Below are 23207 nucleotides of genomic sequence, written 5' to 3'. Positions count from 1 at the left end.
TTGTTTCGTTTTTTACACAACGTCTACTGTTACTGTTTAGCTTCAGCAGAGCAGTTTTCCAGGACAGATTTATAAATATGGTGTGACCCCTTGTGGTGTAACAAAAGACTACAGGCATGATTCTAAGATGTAACCCACACACTACGTATGGAGAAGTTTTCTGTGGTGGCTGTATTCCTGATTAAGTGCAATTAATTTTCTGTTCTTAAATAAATGAAAAATAAAATATCCCTGACAGATACAAACATGATGGCTAACATGATGCTATAAGAAGATATAGGCATATTTGCACAAAATTAGGAGGAATTCCATCAGTAAGCCAGCTGATTTCATCTAACAAACATCTATATTAACTTTAAACAGAAATATTTTTTATATATAGTAAACCCGCAACTCATGCACATTTAAATGTGCACATTCAGCTTTCCATGCGCAGCAAAAAAAAAAAAGGAATAAATTAAAATGGGGTGGGAAGTGGGCAGGGTTCCAGGAAAAACAACTTTGGCAATCCACCCAACATTGAACCCAATGGATTTTGACTACACACAACTTTTGCTTTAGGTGTGATCCCCAGAATGTAACCCCCATGTAAGTTGTGGGATTACTGTGCCTTAATGGAAGTAAAGAACATAGTGCTGGTGGGCACATATACATCCAAAGGTCCTCTTCTCCCCACAGAAATTAGGCTTCAAAGAAGCATTCTATTGTAGCTAATAGAATAGGTTGCAGTGCATACTTGGTTGTGGAGTGCATGCAGCGCTCAAAACAGTTCCTCTTGGTTTGCGAATATGCCCAAGCCCCCAAAAAGGTTGATGGCCTCTTCCTTAATGCATCTTAAACACCAGATGTCTAAAGACTTGACACACTTTTGATCATTTGTTCTGCAAAGCGGATATGAATTTTCTTTTCCGTGTATTATACTGGAAAAACATTGTAAGATGTGAAGTGTTCCAAGCTTATGCTGTTTTAACAGCAATCTCCCACCGATTCCCTAGGTGTAATAACAGGAGAGTAACAGCCAAAGCCTGAAACCCATCCTATTTCTCCCACTGGAATGAGTGAGCTGGGATTGGCAATGAAATAATTTTGAGGATCAGGTTGCTTTTTCCATTGCAGTTTTACAATATATTATTGCAGCATTCCTTAAGAATGAGAATCAGAGAGGCTCTTTTATTTCTGAAGCTCTCTGCTGATATATTTTCTAAATCCGGATGCGGCAGATGAGTCATGTTTTCAAAAAGGAAAGGATACAGATATAATATCAGGATTTTTCTAATTGTCTGGTTCTGTTTTCGTCATTCTGTATATGAATTTGTGGCCATGACAACCAATAACAGTAGCAAGACTGCAATACCTCTGCAGTCTTACCACCACAGCAACAGCCTGCTGAGTCACTGCATACAGTGTACATATATGCTGAAAAGCGTGTGCTGGGAAGGCATTTGACATTAGGTTGGTTTGCTAGAAACAGTGGCCTTGTGAATGAGTGACAACTGATCTGATTATATCAAGCACTCTTGTCTTCTTCTGCAGTCTCACTCTCTGTACATCAGAGCCTGCGTGAGGCATTCTGATGAAGAATCAGGCTGTGTATCAGAACCACGCTTGAGGGAAATCTTCGGGAAGATTTTGCAGTGCCAAATCGTTCTGTTTGTTGGAACAACCTCTTTCTACTGAAACACATACTAAGTCGTGGCAGCGTGAAGTAAACCCCTCGGGAATGACTCGCATTAATCAAACTCCATTTAGAAGCGATTCTATAGATTCTGCCATATGTTTTGAACACTCACTAATTTTATTTCTAGTTAGTCAAGAGCCTAGGAACAATAACGGTTGGCTTTCGAATCAATGAGAGCCAAACTCTGTAGCGGAAATGTTCTTCCAACATTTTTCTGGGCGGTATTTATTCCAGTAGTTGGGTGAAGGTATGTGAACCAGCAGGCCCTTGGCAAATGGAAATAGAAGAAGCTTGGGTAAGCAGTACGGGCTTCCTTTTGACATAGTACAACTCCCTGAAATCCACTGCAGGTGGGGATTAGAAGCAGTGTAAAGATTCCTCATCTTGGCTTTGCTACCATATTAAAAGAAATGGCACAATCCCACTGCCTTTGAGGTAGGATTTAACCCAAGACGAACAGACCACATCTGTATTTGTTTTGCTTGTTAAATGCCATCTACTTTCGCCAAAAACTCGTGATTAGGTGTTATTCACCATGTTTCAAGTATAAACTGCTTGTTGCCTAGTTCAGATGTCTGTAACATAATGAGCAGTTGCATGTAAAAACAGAAACAGTGATCAAATGACCATATTTTAATTTTAACAACGTTTTCCACTACTTTTCCCAGAACAGATGTTAAGCTTTACTGGCCTATAATTTTCCAGATCACCCCGGATCCTTTTTTTTTTATGGTGTTACATTGGCTGCTATCCAGCCCTCAAGAAACCTAGCCAGTTTGTTTCTCGTGGCCTAACGCCAAATGAAAGACACCTGTTTCCGCTGAACCCACTTTAGAGGAGATATGCTCCCAAGTCCATACAACTGCACTTGGAATACTATGTACAGTTCTGGCCGTCTCGCCTCAAAAAGGATATTGTAAAGCTTGAAAAGGTTCAGAAAAGGCCAGCCCAAATGACCAAGGGGGTTGAGCAACTCCCCTATGAAGAAAGGTTACATAATGGTTATATTCTACTTCTATTGTTTCTGAGAGGGACGCGGGTGGCGCTGTGGGTTAAACCACAGAGCCTAAGACTTGCTGATCAGAAAGTCGGTGGTTCGAATCCCTGCGACGGGGTGAGCTCCCGTTGCTTGGTCCCTGCTCCTGCCAACCTAGCAGTTTGAAAGCATGTCAAAGTGCAAGTAGATAAATAGGTACCACTCCGGTGGGAAGGTAAACAGCGTTTCTGTGCACTGCTCTGGTTTCACTGGAAGGGGCTTAGTCATGCTGGCCACATGACCCGGAAGCTGTACGCCGGCTCCCTCGGCCAATAAAGCAAGATGAGTGCCGCAACCCCAGAGTCGGCCGCGACTGGACCTAATGTTCAGGGGTCCCTTTATCTTTTGTCTTTACTGTTTCTGAGGTTCCTAAGTGCCGCGAGTGCTGTTATAGTCATGTCTCGCTTGTGAGCTTCCCACTGACATCTGGTTGGCCACTGTAAGAACTCGTAGCCTAGAGAGGCCTTTCATGTGATCCAACAGGGCTTTCCCTCTGTTCTTCTGCCTATTCACTCAGCCCTCCCTGCAAACGAAAGATTGCCTATGGGCATACTTGAGAAACATTTTCTAATTGATTTTGAGAACCCTCTGGGCTTAGCTTCCCCACTAATAGCATTCGGGAGATGACCAGGAAAAGTACTGAGTAGCTTGATATATAAGTACTTCTCTCTCCTTAGGAATGGAATACAATTAACATTTTCCACAAACGTTGAGCTACAAAAAAGGCATCACAGCCCCCTATCACAAGCCACAGACTACTTATGAAGAACAGTTCGTGTGAACTTTACATAAGTCAAGGATGCTAAACAGCCTGCTCTTAATTAAGACACCATCTGAGGAAAGAGCTTTAAAATAGCTAGATAACGATTTCTTGTGCTTCACACCAGTAACCAATACATTGTTCCCTAAAACAAACACTTGATTTAAGTACAGTGTTTCTGACAATTGGAATCTTGTGTTAAAAGTTAATGATATGAGGTGTTATACTTGTTTTCAGACTGAAGAGCGATTGCAAACGTCGAAGTGACACTCAGGAACAGCAAGCAGTCCTGGTTTAAAATAAAGGGTAAATAAATACAGTGGCAGCGCTGCTCTACAGTTAGTGCATAGCCAGCAGCAAAGCTGGGAAACAGAATGAGAGGTAACTCTGGATGCAGCCTCTCTCATCCAGCGCAGGTTTTTCTACAGCACTCCTGGGGTGGTTAGTTAAATGGGGTGGCTAAATGCTCCGGATTCCCAACTGTGTCACAAATATTTTATGAGCGCATTTATCCGAAACATTTTTACCCTGCTCTCTAACTGAAAAAGCTCCCAGATCAGTGGTGAGGCAGTCCCTGCCCTCAGGCTTACAACCTAAAATATGTAAAGCTAGATAACTAGAAAGAAATAATTGCTACCTTTCAAGCCAACATGAAGCCTGGATCTGTGTTCTTCAGAAAACCCCTGGTAACCAAAGAAATAGAACAGGAGAAGCCTTAAAAAGACCAAAAATCCAAGCTGGCAAAAGAAACACAAAACACATCCATTAGTATCATGTCTGTTCCATTCATTTGTTGTTGCCCCCTAAACTTTTGCAAAACTTGAATTTTTTGTATCAATTAACGTAACTTTGCTTATGTTCAGGACCCAGAAGTTGTCTCTACCTCAAATCTATGACCCAGAAAGGCAATTTTCTTTCTACACTTTCTGTAACATTTTCCCTAAGACTTTTAACCTGCAATCAGGTAACATACTAATCAAGATTCCTTAATGTTTCAGAGGCATTGTTTTGTATAAATATGACACTTCTATTGGTTTAAACCTCAATTATCTAAACATTTTGGATATCTGCCAGCCTTTTTCAAAAACGAAATTGTACTAAACACCTTTGAACATTAGTTATTGCTGCCTTCCTGACAAAGGGGAATGTGCACCAATGACCTATTAGGCCTCCCTTGCATTTACCACATGGTGATACCATTGTTAAAAGTTAATATTTTACGCTGCATGCTTGCGGAAATGTATAGAGACAGGTTAAAAAAAAAACTTAGATGGGGAGAAAAGAGTAGCAGTGCTGTTTTGGGTTACTACCAAATGCATCTCAAGAGGTGGGGAGTGAAAATCAAGTTATCGGGACTGGTGGCCTGGAGTCAAGCATTTGTTTCAATATAGAGGCAAGAAGCAGTTCGGTGGAGAATCAAGCAAGGACTCAAACTAAGCTTGAACAAACATAGGGGCCAGGTCAAAGTAGCTTTACTGGTCTAAATGGAATCTTATTGGCTTCTTGTATCATTTGATCTCTGCTGGGCAGAGAACAGCTATTTGCAGTACTGGCACTGCATTGCAGAAGCATTCAGCCCCACAGTGTCCCCTGCTTGCAGGCTGCTATAGTGGTGCAGGGTGAGAGGTGGCTGGTCCCAGTTGCCAGATTTCTTACAAGAGGCGAATGAGAGGGTGGGGTTCTTTCGGCAAATGAAAGGGCCCAGTTCCATTGTGATAGGACTTTTATGGTCTTAGATATATGGTAATGTTCATAAGCGTACCAACCAAGCACGTACATAGATCAGCACAGGAAGGCCAACCTGGAACCATTTTGATTCCTAAACTGAGCAAATGTTTTCTCTGCAAGGTCAAACTGGAAAAGCCTCCCCATTGTCTTTTCCTTCACAAATCCTGTCTTAAGGGTATGTCTGTGTTTGAATAGGGTGTGAGCCTGTGACCTGGCCCAGGAACTAAGTATTTATCACTACAAAAGACTGGCCAGGCTCCCCAGGCAATCCAATCAAGTAACCTGCCAGACAGGAGATAAACAACAACAGGAGAAAAACAATATTCAAATTTCTGTTTTAGACCGCCTTTTCTGTGATGTAGGTGTGATGTATCTGAGGGGTGGTCTTAGGTTACACCCCTTCTGTGATGTATGTATGATGTTTCTGGGGGTGGTCTTGATCTACAGGGTGGCAATTTCAAAAGTCTTTATAAGGCCTTGCACACCATTTTTCTGGGTCTCTCCTCTCTCCTGCAGGTGAGGGGAGCACCCTGTTGCAACAGATCAATAAAGGCCAAGCCTACAGGCTGCTGTTTTGCTCCAGGTAATACTGGTTGGTGTCTTTGTTTTTGTCCAAGGGAGCCCTTGGATTTTTCCGTTAACACCATTCACGGCAGGCTACAAAATCTGGAGGAGGCTCCCTCTGAAGGAACAGGGGAGGCAATAAACATCAATTGCCCCATTGTCCCACAACTCTCTGGAGCAGATTTTCAGAAGGCACCAGAAGCCGCAAAGGAAAGGAAAAAGTGAAAATTGCCTGCTTGCTCCCTTGCACCAAAGCGAATTGAAGTCTGGATCCAACTCAGTGTGCCTCAAGCTTTATAGCGAAAGGGGCTTGTGGGGGGGGTCCTTTCTCTTTGAACCCGAAAACCTAATAACAACCCAAGTTAATTATAGGAGCTGCAGTATACCTTACAGAGGAATAAGAAGGCTGGAGAACAGATACAGCTGAAGGAATCATCCCAGATATTCATATGAAATGTGTTTTAATATTGTCCATGATGCACTCGTTAACCGAAAACCAATTTTCAACAAATCTTTTGCTTGGCAAATCAGTTTTGTTTTGTTTTTCACTTATTTAATATACCAGCCAAACCAGAACTGGTGGAAAGAATCCAATAATGCCTGAGAAAGTTAATATTCTCTATACAGCCATCATTAAAGAAAATAAAGTGGTAAACAAGACAACAGAAGTCCTGGGGACTATATTAGAACCTGAGATGTCAAAATAATTGGGCTCACCAGACTAGGTGGAATACTTAACGTCTTTGCTTTGCTTGGAAACAGGCCTGAGTGCAGTGAAAATATTTAATACAATATATTCTCTTAATACACAGAAAGGTTTTTTTTAAAATCCGGGGGGGGGGGGGAGAGAACCTATGCAAAAATTACTAGAGCAGGTTTGCTCCAGTAATGCTTCTTTGTCCGTGGTGAGGAAAAAGTTGCCTCCAGAAGACTACAGAAGAATTTTAATAAAGGTTAATAAAACTTTTTTAAAAAAGAAAGAAAGAAGGAAAGGAAGGAAGGAAGGAAATCGGAAGATACAAGGTTTTTCTTTTTCTTTCAGGAAATTGATTTGCCACAAGTGATTAATTTAACTATATGTGAATGGATATGCTAATAATTTGTTTTGTGGGCTAGTAACTTCTGTCAACTTTTGTGCAAGATTAATGGAGGAGGACAACTCCCTATCATTTCATCCCGCACCCATTAAAGATTGTGCTTGTTCACACTCCTTCACATACAGCTAATTTTTTCTTTTGCGCAATGCTAACTTTTATAATAGGGACGCAGGTGGCGCTGTGGGTTAAAGCCTCAGCGCCTAGGACTTGCCGATCGAAAGGTCGGCGGTTCGAATCCCTGCGGCGGGGCGCTCCCGCTGCTCGGTCCCAGCGCCTGCCAACCTAGCAGTTCGAAAGCACCTCTGGGTGCAAGTAGATAAATAGGGACCGCTTACCAGCGGGAAGGTAAACGGCGTTTCCGTGTGCGGCTCTGGCTCGCCAGAGCAGCGATGTCACGCTGGCCACGTGACCCGGAAGTGTCTCCGGACAGCGCTGGCCCCTGGCCTCTTAAGTGAGATGGGCGCACAACCCCAGAGTCTGTCAAGACTGGCCCGTACGGGCAGGGGTACCTTTACCTTTACCTTTAACTTTTATAATAGCTACAACACATATTTCCTGAGGCTCAGATTCAATTCCCCAGTAGAGAAAGACCTGATGGAGCACCGCCACTCACCCAAAATCTGCTCAGTCACATCACTGCTGCCTACTGGAAGGTAGAGAGGAATAGGCAATGCATCAGCAAGGTCACTGCGGTGCAAACACACCAGTGGGTGCACTGGATTGGCTCATCGGGTGCATTTGCACTGCAACAACTTCACTCACATGTGTGTGCACATGTCAGTTTAGGGAACTGAGGAAGAGGACCCTAGTAATAGACAGCTTGTGTTGTGTAAAAAAAAATGGTGCTCAGTGGTTAGCAAGAGATCATAAAGTTTTAGCAGAGAAATCACTGTGATCAAGACAAAAATGTGTTGTTTGAAAGGGATCTATGAATCATAGGAAAGAGGTACAAGATTGAAGTCCAATTTGGTACCATCATTTATCTTGCAGGTCTTACTTAGCTTTCAGAAGCAAATGGTTCTCATTTGGACATTTTCATTTACATGGCTTCAATTTCGTCCTCTCTCTTGAATGCATAAATCTCTTGCTGGTACTTTAAGATTATGTGACCTAACATAATACATCTTAGTTAATGATAATCCATATGGGAGAATAAAAAGGTCACATCATTTAAGCAGTGAGAAGAACATTATGCAAGATGATCATGGAAATTATTAGAAAATCCAAGCTATCCATATGTATTGAGAACAAAAAAAAACACACCTCCCGATGATTTTTGTATGTATTTTAGAGCATCTCATTAAAGTGTCACTTGAAAGCTGAACTGTGGAATACTCAAAACCAGTGAATTCAGAGTGATAAAAATTCAAGATAAAATGAGTTATAATGAGGATAGCATAAAAGAAGACTGCACTGCTTTCACTTGAACATGTTGATGCAAATTACTTTCTCCAATAAAAGGTGGACCATATAAACTGCAGCTCCCATAACTCGCTTCCATGGCAAAGATTATGAGTTGGGATCTAGAAGAAACAGCTGTCTGTCGTTAGTACAGTCACGGCATGCATTCCAGCAAACTGAACATCTGCTTTTATTTGCGGTAATGTAAATTGTCAACAATGCCATAGATCTGAAAGCGCCCCTATGGATCTTATAAATGAAGTATTTAAATGTTACTACCTTTATGACTATTCCCTCCCTCCATCAACTTTATGCTATACATCACCAAAAGCAGTATACACCATTAAGCTAAACCAAAAATCAATACAAACATTTAATCCCCTTTCCAAAAAAACAATAACATATTCTTAAAGGCCATAAGGACGACAAATTCTTTAATGGCTGTCTCAAGATGGATGCAGCTGTAGCCTAGAAGACCTCCAATGGGACAGCATTCCACATCTACAACCTTGAGCGGTCACAGACTGTCAGAAGAGAACAAAGAATCTCATGGCATAAGATCACAGTATAGCAAGATTGGTACACAAGGCCTAGAGTGGCACTTAAGTAGCCACGAAATGAAACAACATATATATCAGGGTATCAGGACGCGGACAGCTACTCTTAAAAAAAATACAACATACCTTGGACAACTTGATTTCACATGAGAAGAGATGCGGCTTCTCCACTGTATCATAACAGAGTCTATACAAAACAGATTCCGCGAGGAAAAATAAAACTGGGATATGGTCTGGAACAAGAGGCGCATGGTCCAAGGAAATTAAAAGTATTTCAACAGCTTCTGAAGTGAAAAGAAAATGACAAATAAATTCAATAAACAGCTTCCTCTGCAGAGCCTTAATATTTCATACGGTACTCTCATCGCACCTGCAACACAACGCTTGCCAAGTTATGAACAAATAAAACAAGTGTTACATCAAATTTTCCCCAGATTGTTTGCCTTCTCTGATTATCACTTTGATGAAAAAGTAATTAAGGCTCGTCTCTTTCATAATTTTGTTCAACAGTTGCTGAAATGTTTATGCTAGACTATGAATTAAATCCTATTGCATAATAAAGCCATCTAAATTAATAAAATTAAACAAGCTACCAAGAATGTGCAATGTACACTGATGATGGAGGTAATCTGTAACATTTGTTCTCCTGCCAGTTTTTTGCTTAGTGCAACTGATGGTTTTGCTTTTCATACTGCAAGTTGAAGAAGGATGTACAAGGCAGGTTTGGGGTCTCTTTGTATTCTGCGCTTTTCAAATCTACAATCCCTGTGCATCCTCAGTCTCCAACTACCAAGAAACATATAAACCAAATGAAGCTGAATCTAGACAAAGATGCATTAAATCTCTAAGGCTTGGGGTGAGGTGGAAGCTTAGAGGTTCTCTCTTGCCAGTTCATTCTCCCATGCTTATTCAGCTTAAAGGTAAAGGTAAAGGGACCCCTGACCATTAGGTCCAGTCATGGCCGACTCTGGGGTTGCGGCGCTCATCTAGCTTTATTGGCCGAGGGAGCCGGCGTACAGCTTCCGGGTCATGTGGCCAGCGTGACTAAGCCGCTTCTGGCAAACCAGAGCAGCGCACGGAAATGCTGTTTACCCTTCCCGCAGGAGTGGTACCTATTTATCTACTTGCACTTTGACGTGCTTTAGAACTGATAGGTTGGCAGGAGCAGGGACTGAGCAACAGGCACTCACCCCGTCGTGGGGATTCGAACCGCCGACCTTCTGATCGGCAAGTCCTGGGCTCTGTGGTTTAACCCACAGCACCACACGTGTCCCTCTTATTCAGTTTAGGAGCCTTCAGATGTGTTTACATCATTGGCATCTACAGTGCTTCTGTGTTTCATTATGAACCTGCCCAAATATTAAGATTTACAAGAAAGAACCTTTCAAGAATACCTCTACCCAAAGAGGCCCACTTGATGGGCATACATGAAAGGGATGGGGAAACTTTTCAGCACTGTACAGATCCTTATCAGATCTGCACCCGCAACAAAAGCTACAGAAGAGAAGCAGCAGCCGGACCAACAGCAAAGCAGGTAAATGTTTCGCTACCATCTTTGCTACTGCTGCCCCCTGAAGGGAGAGGAGGGATGCCTGTCCATCCCTGTTGAGGAGGCTGGACCCCCACACCACTGATTGGCAACAGCTGGGCTTGATACCAGACTTTTGGGTGGGATGAGGGGAAGTTTAAAGGCAGGGAACATGGAATACATTAATATGTTACTGTAAGTCACTTGGAGGCCTCAGGTGCTAAGTTTAATAATAAGTTTAATAAATAGTAATCCTAGCCCAGGGAGGGCAAGGGGGAGACAGGACAACTCCCTCTCCACCTTATTCACACAAAAGCCATTAATGTAAGGGTAAAGGGGACCCCTGACCATTAGGTCGTCGTGGCCAACTCTGGGGTTGCGGCGCTCATCTCGCTTTATCGGCCAAGGGAGCCGGCGTACAGCTTCTGGGTCACGTGGCCAGCATGACTAAGCCACTTCCTGCGAACCAGAGCTGTGCATGGAAACGCCGTTTACCTTCCCGCCGGAGTGGGAATTTATCAAATTTATCTATTTGAACTTTGACATGCTTTCGAACTGCTAGGTTGGCAGGAGCAGGGACCGAGCAATGGGAGCTCACCCCGTTGTAGGGATTCGAACCGCCGACCTTCTGATCAGGGACCCGCGTGGCTAATGGTAAATGGGATTACTGTAAAGATATACCGTATTGGCCTGAATATAAGCCACACTATTTCCCCAAATTCCAACCGTGAAAAGTTAAAGGGCGGCTTAAATTCACGACATTATAAAAATTGGCTTCTACGATATCGCTCCCAGTCTCCCCCAAAGCTGGGTAGGAAAGAATGTGGAGGAGGGTACAGATCGATAGCAATGCAGCACAGCTCCTCCTGCCCAGAATGCAGCTGGGATTGAAGGCAAACAGTGCCAGGAGTCCTCTCTTGTATCCATAGGATTTTCTTCTACATTTGCCATTTACAGGTGTGAGCGCCTGCAGAATTTAAGGGAACAGCTGAACGGCTTATATTCGGGTATCGTCTTTTTTCCCCCTTGAATTTTAAAAGTGCGGCTTATTTGTGGGTGTGGCTTATATTCGGGCCAATACGGTAATAACGTCTAGAGGGGTAGCCAAAAATCAAGAAAACCAAAGAGTCTTTAAAGCAGGGCTTTCCAAACTGAGGTCTCCAGCTGTTTTTGGACTACAGTTCCCATCATCCTTGCCCACCGTCCTGCTGGCTAGGGATGATGGGAGTTGTAGTCCAAAAACAGCTGGAGACCCAAGTTTGGAAAGCCCTACCTTAAAAACTATCAAAACCGTATGCCATAATAAATTTGTTAAGTCTTTCAGGGTGCCACAAGATACTTTGTTTACTATAATGATGTAATTAGCTCCAAGTTTTCCTGTTAAGCTTAAATAAAGAGAATTGGTTATCTCATTTGAATGACTTACCTATTGAAAAAAAGGAAATAAAGTTAAAACTGTTGATAAAGCTAAAGAAATTACAAGTGTAATTAAAGTCCTGATGCACAGGCCTCATCCTCAAAAATTCTAAACTAATTAACACAGAATTATTAACATAACTGCATAATTTCATTTTCATGGTAGGTGATAACCGTTTCACAGGTGGGTTGAATTTTAGTAATACTTAAAATAAAGAATGACAACATTATTAAAATTAATCTCAGTTAAATGGACTGCATATAACTATTAAAAGGCAGGAAAAATACTTATATTTTTCTTAATTAAGAGGTGACACATTTCTGCAAGAAATGTGCATATAGAAGACAGGTATATATGGTAATCAGATAGTAATATTAAGTAGGAACTTAATGTTGCATCACCAATTGTAAAAACTTGAGGAATTAACAATAGGGACTAAGCTTCAAGTAATAGTCTCTAAGTAGCTTCATGTACATAGAGATGTATGAAGACAAAATGGAAATATAAGTCGGGAGAGCGAATCGTTTACCATCAATCAGTGCTCCTAGTGTTGGACAAAAATTATTTTCTACAGAATTAAGTTTAATCTTAGTTGGAAACTTTTGTGCCATCATGGATCAATACAACCCTACATGCCTGCTCAGAAATAAGTCCCACGGAGTTCAGTGGGACTTAATAGTTAAGTTTGTACAGGTTTACAGCATTAGCTTGCAAACTATTATGATAACTGAATTGATGATTTTTTTTTAAAAAAAAACCTTTTCATTCAAAAATTCTCAACAATATATTTTGCCTTTTTTAAAAAACTTTTAGCTGACTGTAAAATATATGCACAGCATTCTCCAATATAGCACTGAAGTCTGAAGTTGAAGACAGAAGGTTTAGCCCACTGACATGGAAGGTAGATAATCTCATATTTCAAAACCAGAGTATATAGTAAAAGCCACAGATAATTAGCCTTGTGAACTCATTGAGAATTAGCCTAGGCTCATACTAAATAATTTATGACTAATCAGAAAACATGTAGAAAGAATGGGGAAAATGTTAGCAAACAATAAAGGAGAAAATTACTTCTCTAAGCAAGCAGCACAAACATGCATATTTGAAGAGACTTTATATGACATTCAGAAAAAAGAGAGAGCATTAGGTAATTTTTAAAAATTAGAATTGTATTATTTATCTATAATACTCATAGCTCATCATAGTGTACTATAATGTACTGTATTATGAAGTGGTCATTACAACTTTTCTGAACATAAGTTTATAATACACAAACAATAAATAAAAAATTCTCAGACTTAGTTTTTAGTAACATTGGAATATTTTTGTTGATTTGGGGATAATTTGATTGACAAAGCATGAATTCATATTTTTGGATAAAATGATGTTATATTATCCCAGTATTTCTCTGTGTATACTAATAATAATAATAATAATAATAAAATAATTTATTTATACTCCTCCCATCTGGTTGTGTTTCCCCAGCCACTCTGGGTGGCTCCCAAGAGAATATTAAAAATGTGATAAAACATCAAACATTAAAAACTTCCCTAAACAGGGCTGTTATCTATAAAGGGTTTGTTTATCAATACCATATATTTAATATACCAAGCAGTCAAAATATGGCTCTATGATCAATAAGAGCAACATTATGGTGTTGAGAACTAGGCTTGTCCCTGAGAATTACATTTATCCAGCAAACTAAAATGATGTGGAAAACTAATTCAGGTCAACCAGACTTCGATATAAAAAGCTGGGAGTATGGATTTGTTTGCATGGATGCAAATGAGTCATTTACAGGTATGGGCATCTGCCTGGAATTAAAGCGTTTCTTCAGCACGTTTTAATATTTTGCACAACCAACCATTAGGGACCATTTCTGGCCCAAAATCAAAAACAAAAAACAACATCAAGGCTAAAAGAGCTAACTGACCACAAACTGCTTGTTTTGGACAAATTCTCATAGCTGAACTCACAAAACAATACAGAGGAGACTGATGGGACTAAAATTCAAATAAACCCTTTGAACTTATTAGTCCATCTGTTACAGTCATTGTGCACAGCAGAGAGACAACCTTCTTTTTTATAACCTTATGGTTAACAACGACAATGAATACAAATTAGCAGGCAATCAGTGCAATGAGATTTGAAAGGCCAGCTATCTGCGATTTACCCAGATGTCATGCCCAAATTACTAAGGGTGGAGTGAGGAAAGGGCTCATCCAAAAAGAATCTGCATTTTGCTGTACAAGAATGTTGGCATATGATAGTGATATTGTGTATCTGGCTTGTGTATACTATTTGCTACTGAATTTTCCTAATACCTGTCCAACGTGTACATTTTACAATAATAACAGGGGGCAGAAAAGGGCAACCTAAATTATATGGGCTCTGGATAAATTTACCTATGGATATTTTACTTTCTTGGGCTCCATGATCACTGCAAATGGTGACAGCAGTCACAAAATTAAAAGACGCCTGCTTCTTGGGAGAAAAGCGATGACAAACCTAGACAGCATCTTAAAAAGCAGAAACATCACCTTGCCAACAAAGGTCCGTATAGTTAAAGCTATGGTTTTCCCACTAGTGATGTATGGAAGTAAGAGCTGGACCATAAGGAAGGCTGATCGCCGAAGAATTGATGCTTTTGAATTATGGTGCTGGAGGAGACCTTGAGAGTCCCATGGACTGCAAGAAGATCAAACCTATCCATTCTTAAGGAAATTAGCCCTGAGTGCTCACTGGAAGGACAGATCCTGAAGCTGAGGCTCCAATACTTTGGCCACCTCATGAGAAGAGAAGACTCCCTGGAAAAGACCCTGATGTCGGGAAAGATGGAGGGCCCAAGAAGAAGGGGACGACAGAGGACAAGATGGTTGGACAGTGTTCTCACAGCTACCAACATGAGTTTAACCAAACTGCAGGAGGCAGTGGAAGACAGGAGTGCCTAGCGTGCTCTGGTCCATGGGGTCACAAAGAGTCAGACACGACTAAACGACTAAACAACAACAACCAAAGGGTGACACGCTAGAGAAGTATACAATTATGTACACTGTGGAGAAAAGGAACAGAGTTTTTTCCTTCTCTCATAATACTAGAACCCAACGTAATCCAGTGAAGCAGAATGGTGGGAAATCCAGACTAAAGGAAGTACGGTACTGCTTCATATATCTAAACTTGTGGAATTTGCTTCCACAAGTTGTCTGGCGGCCATCAACTTAAGCTCTCTTCAGACGTTACATTACTGTTTTATATCAACATGCAAAAGGGAAATATGGGGGGTGATTCCCCATCACCCTTGGTGGGTACAAGGGATAACTTTTTGAAACAAGTAGCTTCTTATGTACTCATGTAAATACCCATGAAATTTAGAGCCCTGGCAAATCAGGGAGGCAACAAAGGAGGGAGGGGGCCTCTTGGTTGAAAACTCACATGGCCAATTATGATGGCTGAAGGGAACTAAAGTAGCATCCATATATATAAAATGGGGGCATATGTTAAATGACTTTGCTTCATCCTTTGGATCAATCATGTTAATCTGCAGATCACTGATCTTTGTCATATTTATTTCGTGTATGACCCTTGCCATAATCATTCCATTTGCCATTCACTCAAGTCAAAAGATAAAAAGGAATAATAATATTTGAAACAAAATAAAAAAATTCCTTCCAGTAGCACCTTAAAGACCAACTAAGTTAGTTCTTGGTATGAGCTTTCGTGTGCATGCACACTTCTTCAGGTATCAATTTGTATACGGTATCTGTTTGATAATGTGTTGTTCGCTATGCCTAATAAAGGATATTTGATGAATAATTGAATAATAATAAATGCAGTGCTATTTTTCTAGAAAAAGAGGTGCCAGAACTCACCATGGACACCTCCCTTGTTCTCTTAGAATGCAATGGTGCCCACCTGAGAGGCATTGGAACTGAATTCCAGCTGGAAAAAAAGCCCTGACAATATGCAAGGTCCATTTATCCTTTTATCCTCATCAAATTTTATAAAGCAAAGTGTTTCATTCTTCGGTTTTTTTGAGGGGGGTGATTTGGGGGAGGGACACTTTAAACCTTGTTCCATTATTCCTAAATCTTTGAAACTAACAATATCATGCTTTTTCATAGAAATAATTGGGGAAACCTAAAACATGCCGTTATTGAAGGCAAATTACTTCACAAGTTTAAATGTCATTTTAAATTACACCCAATTAATGTCTAAATTTAGAAAGAGCTTATAAAGCAGTGCTACTTGAAAAAAAATCACGAGAATGCTGAATATACATGGTTTTGTAATTGCACAAAATTAAGTATCGAAATGCAAGGCATTAGGTGAAGTGCTCATTCTATTGCAGGCTTTTCATCTGTGAAGTGGTTTCTGGAATGATTTGAGCAGCCAAATTCTGTCTGTCTTGCTCAGTTGAAGCCTACAGGTCACAGCCGTGCAGTTGCAAACTGGAAACAACAGCCAACAGCAGAGGTCCAACAGAAATAGCAAGAGGCAAGACAAAAGGACTGTGAAAACTGTTAAATGGCATAGAAATTGAGAGTGGGGGGGGTCAGGGTTGTGCCCACAAGCCTTCACACACTGATCATTTTGTCTACACAAGGATCTATATATACACACTGCAAAAATGGGGTGAACAGATTGTGCCTTCAACAGCTACGTAAATTGTGCAAAAATTACAGTTAATGTGTGGCAGCTTGGGTGGGACCAGGAGGTATAGAATAAGAGTTTGAATGTACCTAAAGATCACCCACTCCAACTGCCTACCAATGTAGGAAATCCACTACTACAACACCAGTAATGGCGTGACCATTGTCAAAGAGCTCATGCCATCCAGAGGGTCCTTCTAATTTTTAGACTAAATCTTTTTCTTTTTTCTGTTCTGTAATTTGAACCATTGATTCAGGTTCTCCCCTCTGGAGGAAAGCAGAAAACAAATCTGCTCCATCATATATGTGAAAGCTCTCCAAATATGTGAAGATGGCATGGTATCACCTCTTAATCACCTCTTCTTCAGGCTAGACATGCCCAAGTCCCTCAACCTTTCTTCACAGAACTTTGATATTCATGCCTCTCATAATCTTTGGTTTTCTTCTCCAGATACATACACACACATTTCCAGTTTAATCAACTGCATGGGGCTAAGGTGCCCATCAGATACCTACATGATCTGCAGGCCTATGGACAACCCACAGGTAGGTAATTTGTTCCAATAATAATCTCTAGAACAAGAGTAGGCTCTAGATAACAAAGCAAGCTCTGAAAACTGCCTCCAGCTTTGTCCTCTTCATGAAGAGTAGACATGCTTTGGCAGAGTTTAGCACTCCTTTCACATTATATATTCTCCTGAGAGTCAGTGTGGTGTAGTGGTTAAGAGCGGTAGACTCGTAATCTGGGGAACCAGGTATGCGTCTCCACTCCTCCACATGCAGCTGCTGAGTGACCCTGGGCTAGTCACACTTCTCTGAAGTCTCTCAGCCCCACTCACCTCACAGAGTGTTTGTTGTGGGGGAGGAAGGGAAAGGAGAATGTTAGCCGCTTTGAGACTCCTTCAGGTAGTGATAAAGCGGGATATCAAATCCAAACTCCTCTTCTTCTTCTTCTTCTTGGACAAAGAAAAGTAGATTTGGGGCAAATGGTAATAGGGCTTCCTGGCTGTCTCAGGCTGGTGACTTGTTAGGTCTTCAGCTGTTCAACAGAGGTCCCTCCTACATTTATGAACACAATCTGCTCATTTGCATATAGACCTTCAGATCCCAATGGGGCCTGGAATCCCAGATATTCCAGCGCCATGTCTGGGATGCTACTGTGCACCATGGAAATGACTCATCATCTGGCAATTTGGTATTTAGATAACTGACTTGCCGTCTACACAATATGACTAAAGTTAATAAGGTGAAATGAACAAGGTTATAAAATATAAAGGAGCAATTATTATTATTATTATTATTAATCTTCAGAAGGTCCCAGGGCAGGGTACAGCAATATAAAATACAGCATTAAAAACAGTTTAGAACAAACTGTGAATTGAGCATTTCTCCCAGACATTTAGAATTGAAAGCTGAATTGCAAGTAGTACTATTTTGATGGCCATAATAAACACAGAAGTACTCCAATATCTCTGGTTTTAAAATCCCATCAAAAATTGTTCTCTGTATTCTTTTGATGATTCTGAGTACAAGAACATTCAGTTTGGTTCATTACTTTCCAGCATGCCTCTTCAGTTTCAGAGATACTCTGCTTTTATCTAACCAGAGAGAAATCTGTGATTTTCCAATATTGAGGCTTCAGCTTTCAGGATGTTAATCACAGCTGTCAAATGGAAATACCATGCAGTTATCAGCTTTTTCTTGTAAATGTCCAGGCTGGGTCTAAAATTTTGTAACAGCACTGCACTAATGGTCTTATAGGACAGGGATATTCAACTTTAGCTATACTCATCCAGTGTTATTGCATGCCTGTATCCATAAGAATAATTTCAAAAGCCAAGTCAGTTGACACAGAATGGCATCAAAGCAGAAACAAAAATAGTATTTTATATATATTGTGTAATTAGTCTCTTTGTGAGAATAGCTTTATTTTCTTTCCAGTGTCTATAAATTTTGCAGTGCTTGCTTAGAGAAAGGGGCAGCAAAAAAAGAATCTGAAAGAAACCTACCTTCGTGAATTTCTCCTTTACACTGTAATAACAGAATTGCCTCAGCCCATGCCACAGGAAGATTTACATACTTCCCAATACCTAATGTGCTAAGACCTGATCGCCTCTGTTTAGAACATAAAAGATAATAAGACAAAACTTGAGATTTAAAAATCCTTTCAAAAGTCAATATACTTAGAATGACGTTTCTACATATTTAAAGGAAGTGTTATTGCTGGTGCAAAACACAAAAGCTGGAGCTAACAAGGTAGCAATGTTTAATCCCTCAGGTTAACACTTAAATAAGAAGATGAATGCTTAGGTCTAATTATACTGTTATTACCACCTGAAGTACCTTGCAACAAAAGCAATTAATTACTAGCTCCGCATCATAGTAATAAATTGAGCCAAATTGTGAAGAGAACTCTTGTGCTAGCATCTCAGTAGGATGGAATCCAATTAGTCAATCCCAACAAAATGTGTCTCATGTCCTACAGCAGGCTTCCTCAACTTCGGCCCTCCAAATGACCCTACAACTCCCATGATCCTTAGCTAGCAGAACCATTGGTCAGGGATGATGGGAATTGTAGTCTCAAAACATCTGAAGGGCCGAGGTTGAGGAAGCCTGTTCTACAGGCAACTCTTGCAAAACTAATTTGGTTGGACTCACAGATGCTCTTCTGTGGTCACATGCACAGCATTTCACCAATCAGACAAAGCGTGTTCTCCTTCATGGAGAGCACGTGTTGCAGTGGGGGCCGACAGGACACTCCAAAGTTGTGGGGCAGGCTAATTGATCATTGGCCACTGTTGTGATTGGGCTTCCCTTGCTGTTGGGAAGATGTTAATGTTGCCATTTGATGACTGACAGCCAGAAATGTTAAAACTCCCTGCACAAGGCGTAGAGCTTCCTCTTTTCGCTCTGTGCATCGGATTGCCCATCCCCCCCCCCCTATATTTAGGGTTGTTCGCTTTGACCTTGCTATGCCTGTCATGGGGTCGTCTGCTCTTGGGGCAGGGGCCTGGTAGGAATTTTGTCCATCTGGCTGATTGGTTGGGGCCATTTGGTTTTTGCCTACTGTGTAGCAAATCGTCACAACTTGTAAGGTTGCGGTTAGGCATTGGTTTATGGTTTGGTTGGTTGAGGGGCATGGATTGGCTGTGCCTACCCCTCTAATGCTGCTGCTGCAAGGGATTCCGTTAAAGGAATACAGGGGCTCATTATTGCTTTTGTCTGAACCCTGTCAAGAGGCTAGGGCCATGCAAGAGCCCCTGGTTGCATTTGGGGAAGGCTGAGGGCAGGTTCCCTGCTCCGCGTAACCCCCAAGTGTATTCCCCTTTTATTACTTTCGCAGGCTTGGGAAATGTCAGTCTGTCCCCCACTGGGGGGCAGATAGTCGCAACCAATGCCTAAGCAACCACTCACATTTTTTGTATTTTAATAAAGTCACCAAAATTATGCCAAAAACCTTAAACAAAAATTCTGTGTGTTGTGTGAGTTATTTGGGGTGGCCTGGGGACCTTGACACGCAAAACACTCTTTTTCGGACTCTGTACTATTCATTTGTATTTCTATTTATTTAAACAAATTAGCATATGCCAAATGATCAATGGAAAATTCCCTTGTAAACTTACATCATTTCCGTCAGGTCATTCTGTGCACCCCTCCCCCAGTTTACCAGAAGAGACAGCAAGATTAAAAACAGCAAAGGTCGCATGGGGAAAAAGGATGTTCTTTCCAATCCTAAACTTCTTTTTAGAAAACTGTAAGTATGTAGGGCTGATTCTCCTACCATTGCCACAAAAACTGCCTAGAAATCAAATACTTTAATCATTTTCATTTAATAATTTCTTAATGGTTTTATATGTCTTGTACAAAGCATTTGATGAATATCAGCCCTAAAGAGATTCTGTTACAAGAATCCTCCGATGAAGTTGTTTGCTTTCATTATGAAAGAACTCTGAGCTTAGGGCCTTTTTTCTCAGTATGAGCAATGGGACATGCTTAATCCATTGGTTGATTTTTGTATTCTAGTATCTGATTTCACCCAGTAGAATCTCTCATCTCCATCCAACTTATCATTGGAACAAAATATTTGGAAAAAAATATTTAAGATAAGTGGAAGTGGGGTTTACAATCAAGCAGTAATGTGAGAAAATCGTCATATATTTCCACATATTTCTCCTCCTCTGATAAATGATGAGAAAGGACCATTTGTGATTTCTGCATTATGAGAACTTTATTTATTGTTTCATTTTCTTACATTTCTATTCCACCTTTCATGGAACCCAATATGTCACCAAGTTACCAATCCAGGTACCAACCAGACCCAGAGCTGCTTAGCTTCACAAGGTATTACCTTCCGATAATACAAGGTGGCATAGCAGGGTCATTTCAGTCACATATCTCACATTATGCAGTTCTGTACCCAAGGGCAGCCTAAATAAGCTTGAGCCAAGCTCCCTCTACAAAATATTGCAAAACCTTCTTCACTCAACCTTTCAGTGAGACTCTGGAATTTGTTGAAGGCATGTTATGTAAACACAAGCATACATAAACAACTGTACTAAACATAAATAACTATATTGCCCTTCGCATTTTTATGTGTTCATTATTGACTTTTTATCAGTACAGATATTGGATGTTATCAGTAATCTCAACAATCTCTATCCAAAATCTGCCAACCCTCACTAGGAGCCTGTGGTATCAATATAACTGCGCCAAGGTTGAATTTGTTCTTATATCAGCAAATGTGTTATTTCTGCAAAATGAACAAGGGGGGAAACACTATGAAAATGGTAACTTAAAGGTCACTTTCAAAAAGTAAATGATGAACATTTTGCATCAGAAATATTTAAATTAATTCTTAACTATTAAACACCACTGTAGAAATTTAAGATCAAGAGATGGCCTTTAGAAATGTCTCTTTAGAAATCCAGTAATCCTTACGTATACAGACCTTGCATCTTGCAAGCATTTTTTTAGCCAGCTCTATGAATTTTCCTTTACTTTCTGTTTGTAGTGAGTAATTGAAATCCTCAACGAATTGTTCTGTAAGTTCATATGGGTTTCTGATAAAGAATCCAGTGAAGAATTTCAGTTTAATTGGCACATCATCAGTAAATGAAATCAAAATTTTGTGTATAAAAGATAACTATAGACAGCTAATTTAATTTTTAAAGTCCTATTTGACTCAATGTACAGTGTAGATCATTGTTCTGTGTTTCTAATTTACAATACTTTATCTGTTGGATAATGCTATTAAGACTGTTTCAATAGCAGCCAATAGACTATGAATATTACAGAAATATATTGATTATTAAACACTGCACTTACGGTTCATCATTATGCTGTTTCCAAGTTATTGACATTTCTTCATGGAATGCAGTTTTTTTTTAAGAAACAGCCAATAATCTATGTGTAAACCATCATGCTTTACAAAAACATCTGCATGTATTTACTCACTGAATACACAACACATTACAAGACATTTCCATATAAGAATTTCATCACGTTGGAAAGTTAACTCTTCACAATATTAGCCCTTTGAATGATTGTTGGTGAAGAAATTAGACCAGGCATAGGCAAACTCTGGCCCTCCAGATGTTTGTGACTACAATTCCCATCATCCCTGACCACTAGTCCTGTTAGCTAGAGATGATGGGAATTGTAGTCCCAAACATCTGGAGGGCCGGAGTTTGCCTATGCCTGAATTAGACTAATCAATGCATACTAGCAGGTAAACATAATTTCTGAGCTGGAACTGATTACTTAAGTGAAATTACTACCCCTCCCTTAAATAGAAATCTACCTGTTATTTCTCTAAATTAGCCTCTTTAACCTCTGCTGTCTTAATTTCTCTAGAACTAAGCTTCATAGGAAAGAAACCCAATCAGAGCATTAATGCATCTGAAAAACCTAATGTGACATGATGAAAGGAATAATAATATTAATAGGGAAAATAGTAATGATATAATCTCTTTAAATTAAAATAAGACACTGATAAAAATGACTTCTACTATTTCACATCTTCAATTTTGCATCCAAAAATATGGATTTGAGTTAAAAGAGACTTAATATGGATTGTACTTTTACAATAGTATACTGTTTGAGCAACCAATTGATATCACGCTAGTCAGCAGCAGGCCTAAGGCAAGGTTGACAGATACCTTTGATACATCTAATCTCCAGTTACTAAGCAAAAAAGGGACGCGGGTGGCGCTGTGATCTAAACCACTGAGCCTCTTGGGCTTGCTGATCGGAAGATCAGTGGTTCGAATCCCCGCAACGGGGTGAGCTCCTGTTGCTCTGTCCCAGCTCCTGCTAACCTAGCAATTCAAAAGCACACCAGTGCAAATAGATAAGTAGGTACTGCTGCAGTGGGAAGATAAATGGCATTTCCATGGGCTCTAGTTTCCATCACGGTGTTCCGTTGCGCCAGAAGCGGCTTAGTCATTCTGGCCACTGGAACCAGAAAGCTGTCTGTGGACAAACGCCAGCTCCCTCGGCCTGAAAGCAAGATGAGTGCCGCAACCCCATAGTTGCCTTTGACTGGACTTTAACCACCCTGGGGTCCTTTACGTTTACCTTTATCAACTAAGCAAACAGTTTCCAGTAAGTCACAGAATGGCAGGTAGTAACCTAGCTCATACTATCTTGAGAGAAGTATTGTTTGTTCTGTTGTTCTGTCTAACAATCTTTTAATTTGGGGGGCATCTTTGGCTCCTTGTGTACCCACCCAGTCAAATGGTTATTACCTGCTGTCATTTCCGTTAGAGTTCCCCATAAACCACTTTTTCCTAT

At 40.5% G+C, this 23207-nt stretch overlaps 1 protein-coding gene across 5 annotated transcripts in view; it reads right to left on the bottom strand.

The window, feature by feature from the left end:
- The window catches only part of TMEM232 (transmembrane protein 232), a 141427-nt gene that overhangs the window by 105575 nt on the left and 12645 nt on the right, over positions 1–23207 (bottom strand). For 2 of the 5 annotated variants that reach the window (XM_079995498.1, XM_079995499.1), the window contains 4 exons: positions 21364–21475; positions 18425–18530; positions 8948–9105; positions 4112–4211 (listed from right to left, as the gene is read on the bottom strand). In XM_079995498.1, the coding sequence (XP_079851624.1) occupies positions 4112–4211; positions 8948–9105; positions 18425–18530; positions 21364–21475 (476 nt within the window). Of the gene's footprint in view, positions 1–4111; positions 4212–8947; positions 9106–18424; positions 18531–21363; positions 21476–23207 lie in introns of those variants that run through there. The other 3 variants (XM_079995501.1, XM_079995500.1, XM_079995502.1) reach the window with 3 other exon arrangements.

Source organism: Podarcis cretensis (assembly GCF_951804945.1).
Source record: "Podarcis cretensis genome assembly, chromosome: 11".
In the NCBI taxonomy this organism is placed as follows: Eukaryota; Metazoa; Chordata; class Lepidosauria; order Squamata; family Lacertidae; genus Podarcis; species Podarcis cretensis.
The sequence above is the reverse complement of the archived record's forward strand: the minus strand, read 5'-3'. Positions and strand labels throughout refer to the sequence as shown.